This window comes from Dendroctonus ponderosae, unplaced genomic scaffold (genome assembly GCF_020466585.1).
Source record: "Dendroctonus ponderosae isolate FM_Combo_2020 unplaced genomic scaffold, Dpon_F_20191213v2 Dpon_F_20191213_5, whole genome shotgun sequence".
Classification (NCBI taxonomy): domain Eukaryota; kingdom Metazoa; phylum Arthropoda; class Insecta; order Coleoptera; family Curculionidae; genus Dendroctonus; species Dendroctonus ponderosae.
The window spans coordinates 7,095,408-7,119,881 of record NW_026018715.1 but is presented as its reverse complement, the minus strand read 5'-3'; the positions used below and the strand labels follow the sequence as shown (position 1 = coordinate 7,119,881).

The 24,474-nt window shown below is 34.4% G+C and overlaps 1 protein-coding gene across 5 annotated transcripts in view; it reads right to left on the bottom strand.

Annotated features, from left to right (window-relative positions):
* LOC109539529 (protein phosphatase Slingshot) overlaps positions 1-24,474 on the bottom strand; it is an 82,586-nt gene that overhangs the window by 55,632 nt on the left and 2,480 nt on the right. For 3 of the 5 annotated variants that reach the window (XR_007281564.1, XR_007281563.1, XM_019907311.2), the window contains exons 1-2: positions 22,637-23,066; positions 12,773-12,825 (exon numbers count right to left, since the gene is read on the bottom strand). Coding sequence is in view for 3 of the 5 variants with exons in the window: in XM_019907311.2 (XP_019762870.2) it covers positions 12,773-12,825; positions 22,637-22,822 (239 nt within the window). In the remaining 2 variants the exon portion in view is untranslated. Of the gene's footprint in view, positions 1-12,772; positions 12,826-13,156; positions 13,403-22,636; positions 23,067-24,474 lie in introns of those variants that run through there. The other 2 variants (XM_019907313.2, XM_019907314.2) reach the window with 2 other exon arrangements.

Below are 24,474 nucleotides of genomic sequence, written 5' to 3'. Positions count from 1 at the left end.
AAGACAAAATTAATTTCAATAACTTCAATGCAGAAATTGACACATCAAAAAGCATTAAACTATAAGATTAATTTTTTAGTAAAACGGACGCATTGAATAGCTACACTGTCAATGGAAAACGGAAGCAAAAAATCAAAATACATACAAAGAAAGAAAGAAAAACAATACAAAATTAGGAAGTAAGAGTAAGTATAAATGATTACTCTTACTTACGTTAGATAAATCGTATTCCTAACTAATAAGAAAAAAAAACAACAGCAAAACCATAATAGAAATTAAATAAATATAACGCTTCTAGAAGAAAAGGAAACAACAACATTCGCAAAAACGCATTTCACATCCCCATCCCTCCAATAAATGAGAAAAGATCAAACCGAAACACAAAATAGCTTAAAAACACAAACAGAAAGAGTCAAATCACAGGTGTTTAAGCATATGACCGAAATCAATAACAATAACGCAATGAAAATGAAATTATAAAGAATAACTTGTAAATTTCAATTGCAAACAAGACTAGTAATAAAAATAAAACTGGTCATGCAAAAAAAATGAATGAACTTGAATGAGATTTCAGCAATTTATTCAACAAAAGAATCGGGAAATGAGCAACAAATATGACTGCCATCAATAAACCTCCATTGAATTTGTGTTTTGAACAATTGTAAAAATGCGATTGAAACTTTTGGCGTCGAAGCAAAACTTTGATAATTTTGCAAAATGCTAATTACCTTAATGCAGCTTCCGACATTTTTTAATAATTCCCGTTTAATAACAGACAGGAGAATGAATGGCCTGTTGAATGCGTCTGGCATGTCGTTAATAAAAATCCCCCACGGTGTTAAATTGGGCAACGGAGGGCTGTCAAAAGAGACACGAACTGTGCCAAATTATTCCCACGGGACCCTGACATAAATAGGGATTCCGCACTGCTTATTTCGGCACGGCATAGGGAAATTGTCGAGCAAACCTGGGAAAAATAGACATTGTGTGAATAGATCGACCCGGAAAATCACACACTACTGCGGGATACCTGAGCTTGCTCCAGGACGAAACACTCGAACTTTGAATTTACAACAAAATATAGCTGGACATTAACAAAAACACACACTTTTAGAACAGTGACGCGACACGATTCGGCGGAAGAAAAACAACGCACTGACTCAAACCTGAACAGTCCCAAAATCTGGATAAACTTTGCTAGGAGCAGCAACTGATCTATATTTTGGCACACTGGCTTGAAGGTGTAGAGCAAAAGCGGCTCATTATTTGTTTTAAATTGGCCACAAAAGGAGTTTCTTGAAAAATCGCCCATTTATTGAACAGCCCTGAATGTGAATGTAAAACATCCAAGGCAATAAAGCAACATAGTCAATGTATTCAACGCTGAAGAATTGTGAAACGTGAAAAACTATCCATTAAAAGTAGATCTCCTAAGCTTAAAAGTATGGTCTTTACCACTTTTCCGACACATTGTTTCAGCTTATTGAATCGGTTTTCAATTCAAATCAACAGAAAATCCGAAAGTTTTACCGACTATCAAGATTCGTTCAAATGCAAAAAACCTCAATCTGAAACATTATCATTTCTAACACTATATTTTGAATTACTTTCTTGCTATTTTGTCACATACATGTAGCTGCAAAAGGGTACTTTCCGAGGGCATAAAACGGATTTTATTTTACTATATATATAATATATATATTTATTGAAAAGAATTTACCATCGAAACAAACAAACTTCACACAGGTTGCAATGGTGACGTAAAAATGAGAAAAATAATCAAGAAAAGTGAAGAAAAACGACACAGTACTTTGAAAACTACTTTAGATGACCATAAACCGAATCTTTCGAGGTTTACTATTATAAAAGTAGTAAAAGGATGATTGAGATCCATAACTAAAGTAGTGAAAGCAAGGACTGCAAAGACTGCAAAATTGCTGGGAAGACGCAAAACCAGTGCAAATGCCAAAATGCGGTGACAAGCTAAAGATTTACAAGAGAGAAATGAAACAAATGTTTCTATGCATGTTTTTCATAATATGTTGTAAAACTGGTGAGTTTTTCGGGCTTTTCGGCCGTCGTGGAAAATAATTTCGGTCCCGAGCCGAGCAAACCCTTAGCCAGTTTCCCGCGATGACCTCGAAGCCCTGTTGATATGCTCTGCTATGAATAGCTAATTGAGATAATCGGGAAATCAAAAAAATTGCAAGCTAAATAACAAAACATTTAATTTCAAAAACACCATCAGAACTTTAAATGGTTTTTATTAGTCAAACACGGCTTGCACACGTTAGCTCAATGGGAACACCCGCATTTTACCATAATATAATTACCAATCGAACCGTATGATTAATTATTCAACAGTTAATTAGTTTCATATGATTTGCAAAAACAAATTCCACGATTTGAAATGCCACTCTGCTATTTAAACACAAAGACTATGATAAATAGCTGATATTACACACCTAAATCCATTCTGTTCCCAAGGTACGATTAATTGACCCGTTCAAAGATCGAAACGTTCAATTTTATTCACTGCTGATTGCCGGCATCAAAAAAGGGAAAATCGCCGGAACATTTTAATAATCGGCTTTCCCGTCATGTTTCTTTTTTCGACTCTCTTAAATCATGTTGATTTATTGTGCGCTGTCTGCATGCACCGACAAGTAAAAGTAAACGTGTACCACTGCGAAATTGATAACAAACGATTTTCTAGTTGAATGAACCATCTCGCTGTTTTTTGCTTAATCCCATATAAATTTGATTTTCAACTGACAATCTAAGGGAACACCATATACTTTATTGATTCAACACAAAAACCGTATAAAAGAAGACACTCTAACTTCAACAAAGTTCTCATATAAAATGTAAAGGTAACAGTTCATATACGAGATTTCGTTGCTATCAATTAACCAAATGAGGAAAGTAGGTTTATATCAAATAAAGAATCGCTAAACACCCAGCAGCAAAACACCATGGGAAATTTCATTCAATTTTAACGGCCAATTTAATGCCTTTACTAATTATCTAATTTTGAAGAACACGATTATAATTCCAGTTTTTTTTTATAGCCTTACATTTAATTTAGAGTTCATTTCCCATTTAGGTTTGCTGAAAGATGAAAAGGTTGAAATGAAATGTTCAAATTAGGTTCAATAGCGATAATGAAAAATATTAATCTTTCGGGCCTGAAAACTTGAAATTTGAAGTTATGATTAAATTGTGAGTCATGATACCGCACTACTTTCTTTTTACGCGAAAAACTGCAGATTAATTCTAGATGTCAACATATGATGGCCTTTTGACCTCCTACGCTTGCGGAATTAATTTTCAAGACACTTTCCAGTTACTGAAACCCGCTGGTTGATTTGCATATGGGCACGGGACCCGTTGACCTTCCTTGTTGCATTTTTTGCCAATGCAATTTACGAAATGCGGGTACCTCATAATGAAAAAATACGGCCCTAAATGCGGTTTTCCACTATTCGAGTGGATAAGTCATTTGGTAGCACCCACCCCGTTGCTTGATTCGATTCCATTTCTCTCGAGTGTGATCAGAAGAGAAAAAGAAACCCCAAATACCAGGTTCAATGCCAAATAATGTCTAAATTGATTTAAAATACAGAGTGATGCAAAATTGGCGTTCAAAAATTCCGAGGGGGGTGTTTAGGAAGTACAGGAAAAATTGTTTAAAAAAAATAGATAATTTCAAAAAAATAGATCAGTAATTATGCAACAATGTTTTTCAAGGTAATCTGCCTTAATAACATTAAGCAAATCGCAAATCCAATAACCGGTAAATTCAACGGATTTCAACCACACTGCATCTGCATCAAACACACACAATCGACTTCAAAAATCAATATCTAAAAATGTTTTCCAAATGAGCCACGATAATCGCTTAAAAGGAATGACACCAACTTCGAAGCACCCTGTATAACCACACGAACGCACACATACACACACGTGTGTTACATAATAATTTGCAGTCGTAAATCCACTACCTTTGCGATGATATATAGAAGATATGCCAACGACTTCCTGACTTTCAAAATGAAATTCTGCATCTCCACTTCAATAAATTATCGCAAGAGTCAGATAAAAACTGCAACCATAAATTGCCTCTTTATTAAATTATGTGCGTAACGCAGAAAGTGTTAAATATGTATGGAGCTTCCAAGCCATGGCTGATGATGAAGATGTTCTCCATTAATCCAAACCCTCTCCTTTAAAAAAGTTTTTCGAGCTTTTAGACCGTCGTGAAAAAGAATACAATATTCCTGATTTTTTACAAGCACGGGAAGCTTGCATCGTCAGAGATTTTTTTACTTGAAACATCCTAAAAGATGAAGTCATTTGCAGTGTAATTTAATAGTGAAAAACGATAGTTCTGATAATTAAAACAGTTGATTTGCTCTGATCTCCCCAACAACACTGTATACAAAACATTGAATAATTAACCAGGAATCGCTTATCAGCTTATAGGTTTTCCTGCCTGACATATCGCCTCTTTATTATAATTTCAAACGTGTTTACCAACCAAATGGAAAAAGATAATGACATGCCATTTGCATAAAGATAATATGCTGCTAGAAAATTCATTTCCTTCTCTGAGGTCGTTGATCGTTGGAAATTTTACATTCAAATTCCCATTTGCATAGAGAACGTCCACGTCGATTCCAGCTTAATTAAATTTGTATCAAATTGTCTTATAGTAAATGGGTCACAAAGCTGAACAGAAACATTCTCAAACTCGTTTCCTTATAATACCATTGAAAAAGTCGGCAATAATAAATCGGGCAAATAGTTATATTTTGCAAAAAGTACACAGAAAATTCATGCTATTGCCTCTTGAGTCATTCACGTATGGAAGAAATTGAATTAATCCGATTTACTTTTAAAAATGTTACGAACTAATTTTACACCAAAAATTGTTATTTACAAGATGAAGAAAATAGATTGTAAGACTAGACTTTTTAGCAGGAAGCAATATATTAATTTACAGAAGGCTAGGACGAGAAAGAGGGAAAGAAACAACACATTTAACACAGACAGACATTGAACATTAAAACAAACTCGCGACATTGCGAGCTGAAACACGAAATGAAAAACAACGTAGAAACAGTCACGCACTCAAAATGGATTTAGGCTGGCCACGGCGCAAGAATTTCGGATAATACATGGACGAAGAGAATACTAGAATGGGGAGCCAGAGACGAAACACACAGAAACAGGGAACGACCTGCTGTGTGTTTTTCAAAGTATATCTTCAAACTGGATTCTAGATGCCCAAGACCGAACAAATTGACTTGAGTTCAGAGATGCTATTATCCAGAGGCGGACGAGACAAGCCGTTATGTGTTGAAATGAAGTAGAAACCTTGCAAAGATCACACTAGCTCCAGGCATGGACAGATCGAAGATCTTTCAGCTAGCTTTACTTACACAATGGTTTTGGTGACACGCCAAGAAACAACAGGAATTAAAAAACAACTTCCACGAAGATATTACGAAATGTCCACTACAATTGAGGTCATTTACCAGGCGTTATTTTCAAGAAGCAAAAATGGCACATCATTATACAAAATCAATCTTATTATGGTGTGCATATGAGTGACCAAACTTTTTATTGCCTTCCGGAGTGTTCTGACACAGTATCGGTCATATTTAGCTTAAATTTGTTTATTTGATTACTAGGTCCCAATTTAATTTTTTTCCCTGAACATTTGTATCATGAGCAGCTGAGAGATTTTGATACTTTAAATACAAAATAGAAGTAATTTTATTTAAAAAATTATCGGATATTAACTAATCTTGACTCAAGTTTAATGTTGTTTTTAAACAAAAGAGACAATTAATTTGAAACGACACACCGCAAAAAATCAGCAAAAGACTAAACACCCTAAGAAAAATCAATTGTATTACCTTTAGAGAACTACCTACTTTCTGCATGATAAAAATGCAGAAGCTCTAAAACAGGAAACTCAGTGAAAAGTATAATAGACAAAAAAGTGGATACCAAAAAAGAAGAAATAAAGAGGCCAAAGAAGCGACAAGAACGCCGCTGAAAACAAGATGCAGACAAAACATATTGCAGTGTTGTGATGAAGAAACTAACTTTCGAAAGAAGCACTAAATTTAATCCTAACAAATTCTCCAATTTGGTAACAATGTTTTTAACAAAGTGTAACAAACTTTTTTATCCCTTGAATTGAACAAGACCAAAGCAATATTTTTTGAGTTAATGTAAAAAATATAAGTAGGTATCTAAATATGTTTTAATTCCAAAAAATCTCAGTTTTCTTACAAAATTGCTTATGTTACATTTTCTTCGTATGTGTTCCAATTGTCCAATAAATGAATACGTTTGTCAACACTATTCATTAACTGTAAACCACTTTTATTTTGATCTTAAACTTAAAAAATTCTAATATTTTATACATAATGTAGTAAAATTACCTTAATGTCGTAAAACGTCTAAACACAGTAGCACTTCATTTGCTCGATACTTTTCGCAAATGATCGTTGGAAAAAATCATAAGTAAAAAATGTTAGTTGTGTACCCGATCTCACTTATACATTAATTTAAACGAATTTAGCAACTTCCATTCCACATGAAAAGTCATTAATTTTGAACTTCTATCTAATGTTAAAATACTAAAAAGTCAAAAGCTACACTTTTGCAAAAATACACTCATTTGTGTATTTCAAACGTTTCTAATTTCAAGGTTACAATTTCCAGATTACTAGCCACATGCAAACAACAAGTAATTGAGCTGTAGGCGTCGTCCATGATAAGGCAAGTTGCTAAATTAATTTTTCCATTAGTCCCAACAAAAGATCGATATTTCCCCGCTAAATTGACCCCGTTTCGGGAAGCTGGATAAAACATATCTGGAATGGGGCCATGGTCAACTAATATTTGGGTCAATCCAGAACCCTGCCTAGTAGATTATTCTAGCAAAATCCCTATTTAAATTACCGGGATAAAGTGAGGAAGACAAATAAACTTTGGCGTGTTGTTGTGCTATTGTGCCCCCGCATTCACACTTTCTTCCTTTTGTCGGCTTTTCGCAACAAACTTTCACTCGTTTACGGTTTCGGGTAAGCAATCAATTTTTTTCGACGACGTAACCTTTTGTCGCCAGTTTATTTGCATACTCGTTAAGTGGGCCAATGGAGAGCATGGCAAAGAAGATGCTTGATCGAAGAAAGCTTCGCTCTTGAATGAATCATTGAGGTTTGACCGAGTTTTATTTGGGACTCTTCGCAACTTGCTTGTGAAGTTGCTTTTGTTTGTTGACTGTTAATGGCTGGATTAATGTTGTCTTGGTTAATTATCATTTTAGAATTTTAGCATATAACATTGCTGTGAAGCAAACAACCAGTATGGCGCAAATATCAATTTACAACTCCTGTGGTTCGATGCATTTTACGACTAGAGGTTCTAGTAAGCAAAGTGGAATGTCCATAAATAAGGTGGCCCGAGTACTAAAATGTATTAGGACGCTGATTAGAAACTTTACTTGCTTAACCCACTTCTAATTTTAGCCGCACACACACATTACTAATATCGCTTTGGTGTTCTAGTTGGAAACAAAACGTTCCTTTGATAGAACAGCTCAAATTCAAGAAGCTATAAAGAACACTTGCAATTAGAAGTGAGACCCACATGGATGGCAAAAATGCAAATTTCCAGGTATTAAGGATGGTAGTTAATGGAGGAATAGTCAGACTTGGTTTTAACATTAACATTAACGATAATAGAGACACAATGTACCAAAAACGAAAACCTTCGCTTCTCGAATAATCACCACTTCGATTACTTGAAAGCCCCTTAAACATTTCCGCAGATCATTATTTTATCATTAACGATCTTATAAAATAGCGCTTTGTAGGCAGGTTCGCCAAAGGATATTGGTTTTGCTTCTCACGCTTTACAGGTATCGAAGTAATTGCCCGACTCTTGCGTTGCACTAATCTTAACCTACTTTTATTGTTCAAAAATTAACTAATTATGAAATTATGTAAATGTTACGCAATCTTTTTTCGCTTGAGACCCGCTGATTTAGTTGCGTGGCTGACCTCAAATATATTCGTTCTTTTTTCGGCTCCTTTTTTTATCTCTGACCTCCTAATTGCGTATTGCCAAACGATTTAAATTGCCATAATCGATATGATTGAGATTTTGATAATTGGAACAAACGCAGTGGAATATCAGCAAACCGTTGTTGAATTATTGATTTGTTCTTATTCTTTATAAGTGCGCTTCAACTGTCCATGGCTTATTCGAAGAAAGAAATGTTCGACTTAAAAAGAAATACCGTACATCTGTTTTCGATATATTCTTAGGATGTCCTATCTGAAAACAATAAAACATTTCTTAAATTAAGTACCTTTGTACTTCAAAACCAAAAAACTGTAGAAAGATTACTCAATTTACTAATTAAGTTGTAATCATTTGCACAAATATCACACAGAGTACACGGTTGAAAATATCTGCATGTCACTAATTCCCTACTGAATTTTTCTGTTTTTACTTTTCCACGCTTGATAAGATTGGCAAGTATACTAATTGATGTCTTCATCAAAGAAGTAAATCTGAGAGACGGAATTTTGGCACGCGATGATCTAAATTGAAACATACAACAATCCAACTGATTCCGCCGTCAACGTAAATGTTGCTGGTGTGTTTTTTCCTTCATTGTTCGTTGTGAACTTTTAACGTAAACTTCGCAATTGCAAATGTTGCAATTGTTTCGAGATGAGAAAACAAAAGACGCAACCTGACAATAGTACGCAACTATTGCCAACGACAAAGTATGTTGACAAAATTATTTACTTGCTGAATTTAATAGATTGTCATTTGCACATGGTTTCTCAATGGAAATGGAGAAAACACAAACCTTTTTACCACGTGTGAAAAATGAAATTAGATAAAAACAATCAACCTCTTGGCTCAGAACCAGTTCCAGATCAGGATACAAGATAACTGATTGCTTAATCGGTATAATATGTATGACTTCAGCAATGAGCTGTTCATTGCTGCCTTTTAAATTTTTGGCGGCTCAGAAGAATCAGTTTGTGCGTAATCAACAACACCGTGGATTCTACATGTCTCTCAGTAGAAGATTTGACTCGATGGATGGTTACTGTCTCCGCAAGGAAGGTAAACTTTATGCATGTTCGACATTGTTAAACATTTAAATTTTTGAAGAACATTTTTTATAAAATAGCCACAAATTCGTGGTTAAGAATATCTAAACCTGGAAGCTCAAACCACGAATTCAAGATTTGAATTAGATTGACTTTAGAGATAGATAGACGTAGCTACTCATTCTCGATTTTGCTGAAAAATTACAGTTTTTGAGATATTTACATGCTCGCATATGGTTCCATTTGCAGCGCCCCGCTGATCAAAATGCCACCTGACAAGCACAAGGGTACCCGAAGCAATGGAGTGAATTTTGGCATAACGATTTGTGAATCGATAAGACTTAGATTGGCATGTTTATTTTAATCGACGATCATGTTTTGTTGAACCATTACGGGTGCGCCAGTATCAGTTTGATATTTAACGTGACAAGTCCTGAGGCAATGGAAGAAAAAACGACTCCGGGTAATTCTGGTTTATACTCGAAGGAAATTGATCGGATACTTCAAGGTTTTCAGCATTCAGGCAGTTCATGCCGCTCAAACTGGACGCATCAGTATGCATGCAAGCACCTTCACCATAACAATTTCATGTTGGTTTTATTAGGCGTAAATGATGTTTTAAAATGTGATTAAGCTTGCCATTCTGGCATCTGTTGTGCAACGTTTCACAGTAAAAATCAAGTGATTTATTGGATTTAATAGAACCCAACAACTTGCACATAGTCCAGAGCTTGCTCCTCATCAATAATGGTCATTTGCATAAAATTTTACTTATAGCTCAACAAAGCCAATCCCAATAAATCAACCCTTTGGCTTACATCCCTATCTAATGGGCTTATTTCGGCATCCGGTGAGAGATGAATAATGGAACAGTCCATCAACTTGACGTCAATATCACGTTCCCCTTTTGCCGTTGCGTCATCTCATCTGCATCCACCCCAAATCGGAGTGATTCAGATGAGCTGACTAATTCGAATAAACAGGATGTTTTTTAACGACAGTCCAAATAATTTACATACTAAAATCATGGAGGAATCATCTACTTCCAACTCAACTTTAAACAACCCGTGCAATTCTTCCAAGTCTGGTTTTTCGCTATACGTGCGAAAAACGATGGATCTGGATCCCCAGGATTGAGGTCTGGGAAAATACGTACTTGAGTATAAGATTGAAAAATTATCAATCACTTTTACAGGGCCGTTTTTCGATTTTAATGAATGTTTTCGCGAAGTAAATGATTTCATACTTCGTCTTTTAGAAAGCACCTCCCATGTACTTAATACTTACAGTAGCAATTTGAACAGATTGAAAACAAAGGATCTGTTTGTTCGCTGGTGATCCGCCAGAAACCCAGATTAATGTTCGCTAGATTATTTTTTCTAGTTGTAATAATTTATTCAATATTGCTAATTAAATCTAATTTATGAAACACAAATCACACGTCAGTATGTTGAAAGATTGGATAAAATCTACCTGAGTTCTACAGCTTTTACTGTTAGTAATGTACCTTCATATCTAATATAATAGAATAAGAAATGTTTCTTGACAGCTCGATCAAGAAAACTTTACTTTTAGTTAGTGTGAAGGATTTTTTTCTTATTGTTATATTTTTGTTTAGTTTTCTTTCTTGCAACTGGACCTGCGTATAGATAACTGTGTTTATATCTGCAAGGTTTTACAGTTTGATGTACAATTTAATTAATTCTGGTTAAATAAATAAATAAAACGATATGAAACAATTTATCATGTAAGGAACACTACAATAAATATGCTATTGTTAAGTCTAGGTAAAACTATTAGAAAAGGCAAAGAAGTGAAAAAAAATTCTTCGAAAAATGTCAACATTTTTGTAAATTACGCTAATTTAGCATCTTCAGAAACCTTTAGAAAATCGATGTCATATCAAGTCTAACACGTTACAAAGTCAACTTATCTTAAGCTGATAATAACAAGCAATCAAATCGCATGTTTCAAATCTTTTAAACATCATAATCCAAAAACTTTAGGGATTTTAGGCCATTGTAAATTGGAACTTCTTCCTGACGTTTCGCAAGAAACACCCGAAAGCTTCTGAAGAAGCACGCCATCGCCACTCGTGCTTGCGAAACGTCAAGAAGAAATTCACGACGGTCTAAGACCCAACAGACCCAGCAGTTTCAAGAAATGGCCGCAAAAGGTTATATTATTTGATCATAATAAAGTTTTTTTTGTCGAAAGCTGCTTAAATAGCTTAAATAATTAAGAAAAAGACACACAAAATAACAGGTAAAATCATTTCGAAATCACAGATTCATGAAAATTTCGAAATAGAGAATCACAGGGATGGCATGTAAACTAATTTCAAAAAAAAGTTTCAAAAACTTAGTAAAAAACTTCAGAAAGAGTTCGTATGCAACATTTTATTCCATTAAGCAATTAAATCGATACAATCGAAAACCTCTGAGAATAAAATGTAGGTTTACCCAAAATAGTTGCGCTACAACGAAATTTTGAAGAAAATCAGCTGAAAAATTAAATTGCATGTTCAGCCATAAGAACCTCTTTTAAGCATAAAACGGTATTTTACATTTTTACATGTTTGAAAATATTCCCAAACCTTGCTTTCGCTTAAAAATTCACTGAAAATGAATGACTTCAGGTTCAAACTGAAAAAATCCCATTACAAAACATTATAATTTCCCGCTCCAATCACCAATTTAAATTTTTGATAGGGATAACTAACAGGCAAAATACCGCGAACCATTTGTGTTTTTCTGGAATTATTAAACGGGGATTTTCCCTCATAGTGCATCAAAAATGCTTCAACCTTGTACTCTCTCACAACTTAGTCAACATTAGGCCATCAAATGTTTCAATGTTCTCAATATTATCGACGATAAAATTTCTCCAAAAATCATTTGATAAATTCAGTCTATTCATTCGGTCATTATTTTGATGATTAACACTTTTTTTAATGACTAGAAATCAATTTTATGGGCACAAAGGTTTTGAGAATTGGGCACATAATTTAAGGGCTAATTGACAATTYCAATTTTTTAAAATTGGTAMTAGAACAGTCGTAATTTTAAAAATGACTTAACGCCTTTTATAAGCTCTTGAACAACACCATAAAGCGAATAAAACAGTGGACAATTTTAAAGGCCCTCCCATTTAACTCTCCACTAAACAATTGCTAGTAGCTTTTACGAAACACCTTTAAACAGAACTCTTATTTAACCTTTTTTCGCTAATAAAAACATGAAGTCAATAAATGAATTGCAAATCAAATGGCAACTYAGTGGAAATGTCAATTGCAAGGAAGCGAACAGGAAGAGTGCGAAATTTTTGAAGATTGACTCAAACATTAGTCTGATATAATGAGGAAACCGGCCTCAAGCAACGCCACTGACGTATTTCATTTAAATATGCGAAGATTGAACATTAAAGAGTCCTTGGACGGCGATTATCATCTGCTAATTATAGTAATTTCAATGTGAACAGCCCTGATCCGTGCACGATCATCTTGCAACAACCGTCGAATAAAATAATTGTTTTCGATCGAGCAGTTGAAAGAATCGGGTTTTCATAACAATATAGTACATTGTTCAACAAGATAAGATAGTGAAGCAAAAACTTACCTTTTGGAATTTCGGTTAGCGTCGAGCGTGTCGTGGAACTCCGATGATTCATCCTGGAAAGGAAAACGTGAATTAAATAACGTTAAGACAAACGTTCCGTTTGCATCCGAATGCAAACATTCTAAACATCACGCAAAAAATGGAAAATTATAATCAGCCATACGTTGGATAATTTGCCTATTTCTAGAGCAGTTTTGCTGTACCAGTTCTAATATTCTCATTACACGACCTAACCTTGTATCGCTTATTAATATGTTCTAAAACACCATTACGACTGTAACCAAAACTGGAACACGTTGGTATTTAATGAGGCAGTCGCTTAATGGCATGATGATTATATTCTTATTATTCATATCAGAACAACAACAAAAAATGTAAACTTACCAAATATACAATAGGATCTTCTTGATCCCCTGCGAGAAAAACTCTGTATTTGGAGGGCCAACAAAACGCTTTTCTTAGACCGGAGAAAAACATGTTTTCTTTATAAACAATTAGAATCAGCACTTGTCGTATTGCCTAATTCGTAAACCGAGCAGCTAAATCATTCAGAAGCTTTCACCAACTATGGTGAATCCATATCGCCATATATGGTTTTGTTGGGTTCGTCTAGCACGTAAACTCGGCGAATGAAACAAATACGACCAAGTAACGTTCCAATTAAGATAATAAGGATAAGATAAAAAAGTCAAATAATTTATAGCTTGCAAATACGTACTTCAATAGGGCTTTAAAAACATCCAAATAATCCACAATTATATACAGAGCAAATGTTGATAAAGTCACAGCTTAAATGTTCAACATGATTGATACCTGCTTTCAATATCAACCTGTATCGAGTGCAGCACTGAAATCTAAGAAAATCAAATCTTTGAAAACTAATGACCTGAAACTGGTAGCAAGCCAAACCTAATTTACTTAGACCGGCAATACATTAATTAATATTTAGTGTTGTGTTTTATTTGCGGGTATAATTGGCGCAAATTCCCTTTATCTATTCCACTTGGCCAAGCATTATACAAGACAGATACTGAATCGCTTATGCATACAGTCCAAAGCGCAATCAACCGATGATAATAAACCTTTAGCATTTAGTGCTGATTAATAACAATTTTGCTGCAAACCATCTAGTGGAAAGTCAAAAACCTACTGACCGGAAAGCGATTATAATGGAAAAACATTTATGAACAAAAATCGATTCTTCAAGTCTTTCACGATGACCAATATACAATTGTTGCGATTAGTTACATGTTCATTCAATATCAGATCGGTTATTTTTTAAATGAAATTGAACGCCTTAGTTATTCCATAGGAAATAGATAAATCAATTATTTTTCTGCCTACGAAAGAATAAAAATGCCATACAAAAAATGACGAATTTGAAACCAAAAAATATTACCAATACCGTCTTAAGAACAAGGCCTCAGTGCTGAAATCTAAAAGCCTGATGACGTCACACAATGTAGGCCAGTTTTTCGCCCGTAAAGAAAGCATTGAACTGTAGACCAAATCATGTTATGATTATTGGCGTGTGTGGATCTTTTTGTTTGGCGAGTTCGTTCTTTCGAACATTTACTCCTCTATGACTTTTTGTGTTTATAGTGTTGTTTGGTGCATGGTGTATGCTATTCAAAATTTAGCAGAAAAAAATACATTACAATTAGGAATTAGGACAGTTTTTGTTAAAATACACATATAACAAGGCCAATCCTGATATGCTATGTCGCTGTTGGCAGCGATTCTCGAAGTAAAGTCACATGGAATTAAGGGTTTGGTTATATTTTATTTTTATTGTGTTTCAAATGTTGAAAATCTGTGTTGTAATCAACAATTTTGGCAAATAAATAAAGAAAATTAGTAGCTTCTTTGAAGGCATAAACAAAGAATGTGGCTCTTGGTTCATGCGCTATGATCTACACATCGTTACCAACACAAAACAACAGAACTAAAGTATTGAAATGTATGTTTGTTTTACTGAAATTGCACCGATTTATTGTGAGAACAATATCCAAGTGTAAAGTCGATGATGGGTATAACCTTCAATAACTGGCCCACTTTATTGGCCAATAAATCGGGGAAAAGTGCGTAGTGTAATACCGATACAACGATTGCTGTTGGACAGCCAGAGCAGATTTCCTCAAACGCGACCGATGACTTCGGATGAAGACAAATTGAAAGAAATGCAACATTGAGAATCAAATACTTTTAAAATAGCTCGAAAATTTGAAAACAAAAGGGCAACACAAACGAATATGAAAAAATCCTGTTAATATCTGCTCGAACTAACCGTGAAATGTTCACTTGAAAGCCTTAAACCATGAGAAAAAAATACTCCATAAATAGTCCCTATATCATTCCATTACGCAATTGGTATGTCCAAAATAGTTGCGCTATAAAGAACCTTGAAGAAATCTGCTAGAAACACCATAAGAACATTTGAGGCATGGACTGCCTTGGATTAGAGCTCCTTTGAAAATAGATGAATTCAGGTTCAAACAAAGAAAAACCAATTCTAAACATTAGAGATTAAAAATTTTTGAAAGCAATACTAAAATCCAGACAAACAACCTTAAACAGTCGATTTGCGTTGTTCTGGAAACCTGACTAGAAAATTGCTTTCTTTCAACACTATTCAACACTCACAAAACAAGAAGCTTCACTCATCGATTTTCGGCTAAAATAATAATAAACGTTTTTATATCGAACTTTGTATTTAGCCAACCGACGACCTCAAATCCTCAAAGTTTGTTAACAAAGAGAATGTAATTTGAGGTGAATGTTCCACGAAGCGCTGGCTCTTTGTGTAAATGTGGCGGACAGACGTTTTAAGGCCTATTTTTGCTGCGTCGAATTTTGTGCCCCTTTTGGCTCGCTTTATGGTCGGATTTATTCCTTTTACTAGAGCGAACGCAATGCAAACAAAAAGAAGTCGCACCACACCGAGCCAGGCGTGGAATACAAATAGGAAGGCAACACGATAGAGAAAACTGGAAAATAATCCTCCAATGCCAACAACTCACATTCAATTTCAAATAAAAATGTTTTCCTAAGCGATCGGAGAGCAATATCGGTTGTTTAGTAACAAGAATAAAGTACATTGTAGCTCACATTCTCAGGCGATTTATGTTGTTGGTGCTTTATCAATATTCATGTATGTAAATTATAAATGATACATTTTAAACGACATGTTTATCAGCCTTATACGTTGTTCGTAAATCGTCTCGATATATAAATATGTAACACTGTTTGAATATGCAGATTCAATGAAATAAGACCGAAAATGAGGACAAATTTTGTTTAACAACAATAGTAGGGTGCAAATTGTTAATACTAGGCTTATCGTTACTTAATCAACAGAATATTCGTTCGATTCATTATCGACACGCCAACTGTCTGCTTTAATAATCGTAATCAAACAAAAGTTTTCAATGCTCATAGTGTGAACGTTATGCAAAAGTGCCATCACGATAATGTAATTAAAAGTGAGTTTAACTTGACTTTCAATGGCTACTAATTGTTTGTTTGCAGAAGCTGTTCGGTCAAAGAAAAGTGTCTTTAACACATTGAAAGACTTGTATTGTACTTATTGTATATTTTAGTATTTTATTTGCTGATACAAAAGGGCTACTGAACCAATAAAGCGACAGAAAAAAACTTAGAAATCGAGGCGTATATACAGACACACCTGTTTTCGAATACCAGCTGATAAATGAAAAACAGATATTGTGGAATAAATAAATCCGATACCGACTTATGCAAATGTAAACAGACAAAGAAATGACGAGATTTACAATAGCGGTTCTGATATTTTGTAACTGTTTATGCAAATGCTCATTTTAGCCAGCTCATTTAAACTATCAAGCCCATAGTTAAGGCAATTCAATTCCTTGGCAATTATCAAGGACTCCGCACCTTATTACTACTTTCACTGAAAGGATAAAAGCTGCAAAAAACGAACTTCCTGAATTGTACACTCATCCCGTATGAGTATGTACTTTGATTAGGTAATTAGCTCTTACGTACATTGATATAAACACTTAATGCTTGACATTTAGTGCTTTTTTATCCAGTACGGGAATCAAAGTAATACCAATAAAACAGTCAAGTAAAGAAAAATATATATAATTCTTCTGGATATGAGTTGAAGATGTTTTGACAATTTTCTCTATTAAACAATACTCAGACTCATTTTAAATTTTTCACAATTTCTATAAAAAAATAGAAATACATAAAAACTGGTAGAATACGAGGCCATATTTGAACGCTCTGTTCAGCTGTAGCGATATTATCAAAATGATTCCGAAAAATTAAAGTGACTTGACCCGGAAAATTCAAGCCAGCAAATAGAAGCCACTCCAGACAATAAGGAGTCAAAGAACGATAACAAGGGAGACTGTGGCGGGAAACGAAAAAGAGGATTCATTCTTGTCTGGGTCATTAACTGGGATTTGCACAGGATAAAGCTAAAATTTAGGGGGAATCTAGATCGATATGTGTTTACATGAAATAAAAACAGCCTCCCCGAGAGAAGCCGAGAGAACGTCCAAACATTCTAGAATTGTAGCTAAAAGTTTTCGGGTTTTGGACAATCAAAACGAAAATTTCTCTCACAACTTATCGATTTATGTACAAGGCTGCGAGAACTTGCACAAATGAAATCCGTCAGTCAGCAGTAGAGAAGACCATTAGGCTCTTAGAGATCAAAAGAAATTCGAAAATCGTTGTTGTGCCAATCATGATCAAAGACGAATATGAACAGAATATCCTAGGACTATTAGATCCATCAATATACATAAAACTTAAAACAGACCCGACTCAAGGCAAGCCGACGATCATCAACTGCCTGATGAAGGTTTCCACCATAGACAAAACAACAAGAAGAACATCTGTAAATCGTTTCGTAACCTTTTTGCGTTTAGGCCAATTGCAAAATCAAAAAACTTCATAAATATCATGCTTATAAGCAACTACTGAAAAGGACAACTTGAATAAGCATGCGAAACGTAAGGAAAAAAACGTTTATTCCGAAAAACTCATCAGATTGAAGTAATGAACGCGACAGCTTAACAGGTTTTGGCTTCATAAATCTGTCGTTTATAAATATATAAACAATTTACTTAATGTAGTTTTATAAAGCGCTTTGACACAATTAAAATATGTTTTTATACATTAAAGRCAGCAAAGGAAACTAAAGTTGAGAAGATGTTTGAGAAATATTTAGTTATATAACCATTTTATTGGCCTTTGATTCTGCGATATTCTTTTCTCGTAAGCGAAATTATCTTAACTGCTTTCACCGTATAGTAACGTTTATAATTGAAAGTAATAGAAACAATTCCACACATTTCCWCAGCTTGATAATAAACTGCTCAACCAAATGAACGTTACACAGCTACATTTTCCTTAACTTTGCAACTCATGTCAGCATGTTTTGGTGAAAATTAAACACCTCAGCAAAATTTTCTAGAGGGCGATAATTAAAAAAGGCAAAATTTTGCAAAGCTGAATTTTTTGGACCTCAACACTAAAAGTTTAACGATAACCCAAATAGCTCGAAACGGTTTTTGCATTTTTTGGCCATCTATTTTATTTACAGGGTGGTTTCAAAAAATCTACTTTTTTGATTCGCAACGATATCTCTTCTGCTCTTGGTCCGAGTTCACGATCTAAAGTCCGCTGTGAAGTTTTAGCTTCAACAGAAAYCATATATTWTCAACAGGTTYAAGAAAAAAAGTTATCACTGCAAGACCAAAACGAGATGAGCGAAAAATTCAAACGTTTTTTGAGATATGAGATCTATGTGTATTAATGCTTGTGTWGTTGAAATGCAAATAATSGTTTTTTSTCCAACTCAGMACACGCAAAACTTTCYCCAAGTTTGCAAWGTTTTATTTRCCACYCTSTAGAAACTTTATCTGACGCACTATTTTTTTACAAAACCACTAAAAGAAAAGGAATTGCATTAAATAACGCKTCAAACAGAAATCAATTAGCTCTAAGCAGTSAAAATTTCAAAATTTGTYAGYGTAACGTTGATTTGTTGAGSAGTTTACATTATAAAATTCTGAGRCAAAGTGGTARWTGCGCGAAATTTKGGGTCAAGCATCAGCACATTGGCAAAAAATACGAAAATMATRGTTTAAAAGAACTTAAAAGGCAGAGCTATSMAATTATATGATCCCGATTWTAAACTTAAAGGTATTAATTTAAAGCCTTAATTAAGGAAATACTTTTACTAGCCAAAAAACATTTATTATTAAACCTATATTAAAAAARTTAAAACAMATATTTCAAGGTATGTAAGAATTCCTAATTCCTTGAGTCCTCTCACACAGGGTGTTAAAAATTTGAGAATTCGGTACAATCTGGTTGATCTCTGGCGACCTAAAACCGCAAAATGAGTTTCAGACACTATTTTAAGGAGCAATATCTAGTAGCTACTATATTAAAAATATCAAATTATATTGTATATTAATACTTTAAAAGTTATTTAATAAAACCCGATTTTCCGCGGTATTTTTTAGGTTCTATATGTTGGTAGGAAGAGGCTGTAGAAATTTTGTTTATASGAACCCTGTATATGAATCCGAAATCTTCCTATTTTCTGGGACACCCTGTGAGGTATTAAAAAAATCCGATACTGACAATCTGAGTAWTAAAAAAAACGTGAAATAATCCACAAATCCTTTAGAAACTGAATATTTGACTGGATTTAACCCCCTAAAGCCACATAGAAAAGGGCGCCAGCCTCCAGGCTCCAGACATCTTTATCCAGACAATTCAAAAGGGTTCACAACCCCATGTCTTCGACTTGTCCGCCTCGAGATGTTTTTTAGTAATTTTCTTTCCAACGAAACATTTCGTAAAATAAGCGCTTTTATTTAACACCGACTTGACTGAAACCGATTGTACGGGACGCACCAAGAGGTACAAACAAGCACAGAAGCTGAAATAATCTTGTTAATTGTAATTTAATGTAAGTACTTGACGGGCAACGCTTGGGTAGCACCGAACAATAAGGATGGTACGAACAAAAGAGGAACTTGACCATGAAACGGCATAGAATTCGGTTGAATTAATGTAAAAAAATGGTCTTTGTGCTTTGTTGTTGCCGAGTAAAACTGACCTGCAACAGTCAGGGTGGTTTGAAAACAGATTTTGTTGATTAATGGAAGTAAGCCGTAAAGTGTACCTACTTCGGCTATCAGACACTTTTGACCTGCGAAACTGTACTTTTCCGTTTAGAGCCTAATAATTATTAAGTGAATGTAGGTTTAGTCAAAGTTCGTGTACGCGCATAAGTGATGAATCATTAAACTAATCTCTCGAGAAAGCACTTAAAGCCATGAGCGTAGGAGCTGGAGCAGTGCACTAGTAATTAGAACGACTTATCCATTAATTTGCATTGCTGATGATGCTCGTTATTAATTTTCAGGTCGCCGTGATCTTTCAGGCACTTCCTTGTTCTTGTGCAATGAGGCCTATAGCGCGAAAGGTTAGCTGTAAAACAATCCGGCTCTATCAGGATCTGTTTTTGAATGCAAACAAAAATATTGATTGACAATAATCGGCAAGACACACTACAATCTAATAAAAAGTTTATCAACAGATGCAAAACACAGGTTGTGTTTTAATTTCCCTCTTCCTCGTTCCATTGATTCGAATCGCAATTCGAGATGTTTCGATTGGTATTCTCACAGAACACATTCTGCTGTTGGACCGAATCCGGGTTCCGCATTGTCGCTATCACAAGATAAGGTTCATGCAAGAATTCGCGGCTTGTGATCGGCCAACGCAGAAGCAATTAGAAGAAAGTGAACAAAGAATTTCAAAGAAATTTGAGTGGAAGAAAATAACTGATCAAATTTCCAGAAGTTTCATTAAATTTGGAGATTGCCGAACTCATATTTGTATATGAAGTACGTACTAAGGAAAATTTTCAATTGTAGGTGCCTCCTATAYATTACATACACACTTACATGCAKGGCAATTCGGAAGGAAATGRAAACCTTTTAAGGAAATGCGCACCAAGTCAAAATAAGCAAAAAAGCTGATGTATTCCGAGTAMATTTTTWATTCGTTTCATAGACATTTTCATCAGTTCACACAAAACCAACAAAACAAATCGAATTTTGAAGAATGCATATTAAGAATGCGAACTAGTCATATAWCCTATGTCCACTTTTGTAGCATAAAACCACTTCATCCATGACAAAAATCAAAGGGAGCGAGATCTAGCGATCTCGGTGGCCAAGACCCGAGATAAATACTTATTTCTCAATCGTTTTTAAAGATACTCTGATGTTGAAAACAGTTAAATAAATGACGTAGACAACATCGATCAATTCGTTTCAATCTCGGATAGGTCAAGCGAAAAATTATCTGAAGATGTAAGTCATTCGTACTTGCAAAACGTCCGAAAGAAATTCTAATTTCAAGGATCAGTTCTTGAAATGAACTGAAGACTTCTCGGAATAATTCAAAATTTTCATACAGTGTAGATCAACAAATTAGAAAAAGTAGGTTCGTTTCTCTACACCTTCATCAAATATTCGGTAATATCCGAAATAACGCCAGTCACCTGAGATGTATGCAAAAGTTATTTGTGTTCAAATTTATTAACAAAATTAAACTAAAATTAAACTTTTACGCCCAACAACCGAATGTAGTTCTTATCAGTCTATGGATATCGGTGGTTCAGTTTCAATTTTAGGCTTTTTGCTCCAGGAATCTGAATGTTCCGCCCATAAACCCACATTTTTGTACCGGACTCTTAAACCACCAAGCAGCGCGCAAATAAAACTGTTTAAATGTGAAAATTGAGTTTTAATAACGGAAAAAATCACTTGATTCATTTATGCAATCTTCTCCACTCAATTCGTTTCATTCAAAACAATGTTGCATCATTTCTCTTCGTCACTTAGCCTCAGCATGCCAGACCAAATGATTCAATAAAAGGAAAATTCGGAAACGTGATAAAATATAAAACGTTCCCGGACCATTTATTTCGCATCTTTCAATCAATCCTTTTCTTTATTGAACCAGACCTCAAAAACACAGAGCGATTTCTATAGATTGTAAAAAATGCGACCATAGTACAGAACTCTCAAAAAAAGAATGTTTCATAAATATGTACAAATACAGGGTGTTCCTCAATTAGTGCAGCAACGAAAAATTATTCTCTCTCAACAACACACATAACAATGTTAAACAACATTTTTTTGGCAAACATGTTTGAAACCATTTGAACTACAGGAACGAATTTTTGAACAAATGGAGCATTTATTTACAAAAATTGTTAACAGTGTAAATTGTTGTTAACAGTGTAAACAAGTAAATAATAAAGTTGTTCACTATTACTCACATTTTTAGTTAAAGTCAAAAATTTTGTTTTTTCAACGTAAATGATAAAAGCAGTCATTTGTATCCCTTTTTATTGGGACAAACGTTTAGTACGGCAAAAAGCAACCAGTAACTTCGAAAAGATTAAAGCAGATACTGTCTGAAAATACGCACTTTCAAACACTCATAAAATCGGTAACATTGTCTGGAATTAGTTCAAAGAAAGCTCGTATGAACTATTAAATTCATTCACGAAACTTTATAACATATCTTTATAGAACTTAATTTTTTGTGATAGAATATTCCATTGGCAATCTTAAGAATCCACCCTATATATACAGCCATATACAGTTGACATTTGAGCGATGTTACGTCTGCAATTTGCAAAAGGTCAACGACATTTTGACATTTAGGTAACACAATTCGTCACAACAACTAAACCTTTGTTTTCATATTATTTATGTTTTTCTCACTTGGCGATGTAAGACTTGAATGATCTTCTGTTATTAAGAAGAAACTTACATCTCTTTTGGGAAGAATTTGTAAATTTCTAAGCTGAATCTTGGGTGGCTTGGAGTTATTGTTCTTCCAACCGGTGGAGCTGTTATCCAGATTTCCACTGTTACGATTGTTCCCGTTGGTGCAAATCAAATTGCTCCAAGGGGCCGGAGGATTTTGGCTCCTTAGGGGTGGCAAGATGTACAGCATCCTGCCATACACGAGAAACTTTCGACAAAAACGGTGTTTTCAGCACTGAGCTGACATATCCGATCCAGCTTTATGGCAAAGCACTCCGCAAGTTTAATTTTGGACATACGTAAACAAGTTTTTTTTGAAATCACAACTGAACGTTATCGTAATGAACGAATTGTAGACGTTCGTATCGACAAGGCTGCTACAACACAACCTATCAACAGCAGCTACCGATCCGAACTGAAGCAAATGGAAATGTCAGACCGTAAACTGACTTAAACCAGCTGAACAGCTAGGCGAATGGGGCTTATCGATATGAATCAAATCGATAACGATTTATGTAGAAATTACGTAAGCAAAGAGGACTGATACTAATACGAATACTTATACGCAAAGTAACGAACACTAGCAGACAAACAAATGTCCTTTTTTGATAAATTAAGTTAATAGAAAAAAAGCATCTTAAAAAATGCTTCAAAAAACACATTATGATTGCAACTATCTGTCTTGCCAAATATTGTTTTATGGCTATTGTTTGTTTACCTTTTAAGACTTTTTAGCGGTTTCATATTGTGTTGCCGTTAAGTTGGTATATCTGTTTGTCCATTGTTACCTTTTAGTTTTAGAAAAATAATATTTTCTCTGCCACTATCTATTGGCCGATCCATCCAAAAAACAGAAAGCAACAACGATCACTAATTATCATCACGATCACCAAGAGACCTCAACATAAATAAACAAAGTTTTGTTAAACTTAAAGCCGTCCAATTTTTAGAAAACTTCTTCTAAAAACTAAAACTCCTAAAACTTCCTATCTAACTTCAAATCCAAAACAGAAACAAACATGCAAACTCTACAGATTTTGAAAGCTGAAGAAAAATTAGTCACATTAACTGCATATTGTTTACTCTAATTTTGCGAGAACGTCGCATCTTCGATAAAGCTTGAAGAGTTTAATTTAGTAAATTAATCGGTGGACTTAAAAAACGAAAAAATGATGTACCGTAATTTACAATCGTTCATGTTTTTGTCTATTTAATTACCTAGAACGCACGCTAATAATATGAAAAATAGATGATAATATACATTTAAATAATTCGAATTGTTTTTATTAAATTTCGTTAAAATAAAGTATTTCCTGAAATTGACGTATAGGCACTTTTATGAGTAAAATTTAATGTAGAACAACATATTGAAGTATATACAGGGTTGGTCGGTATATTTGGACAATTTTTGGCAGGTTCATCATTAAAAATACGCATACACATTCTAAATACTCTAAAAGGTGTTCGCTGCTAAGAGCTATTCTGAAATCACCCAGAAATGTTTATGTATATTTTTGGATCAATTTGAAATATTACTTTTCTCTTCTGAAGCTGGCGAATTGCTGTGGTAGAAAATATGTTTTTAACGTTTCACAAGCACTGGTGGCTAGCACAACTGAGTGATGATGATGCTTTTCGCGAAAAACATCCACTCGTGCATGGGACACGTCAGGAAGAAATTCGTTTCCCCAACAGCTTAAAAGCTCCAAAAAACTCATCAGTTTCCAGCAATAGTCACAAAGCTAATTATTTAGCAATAGGGTAATGTTCTAGTTTATGGTGCTGTCGCGTTAGAATTTAAAAACAGGAATAAGTACCTTATAGATTAATTTACTAACAATG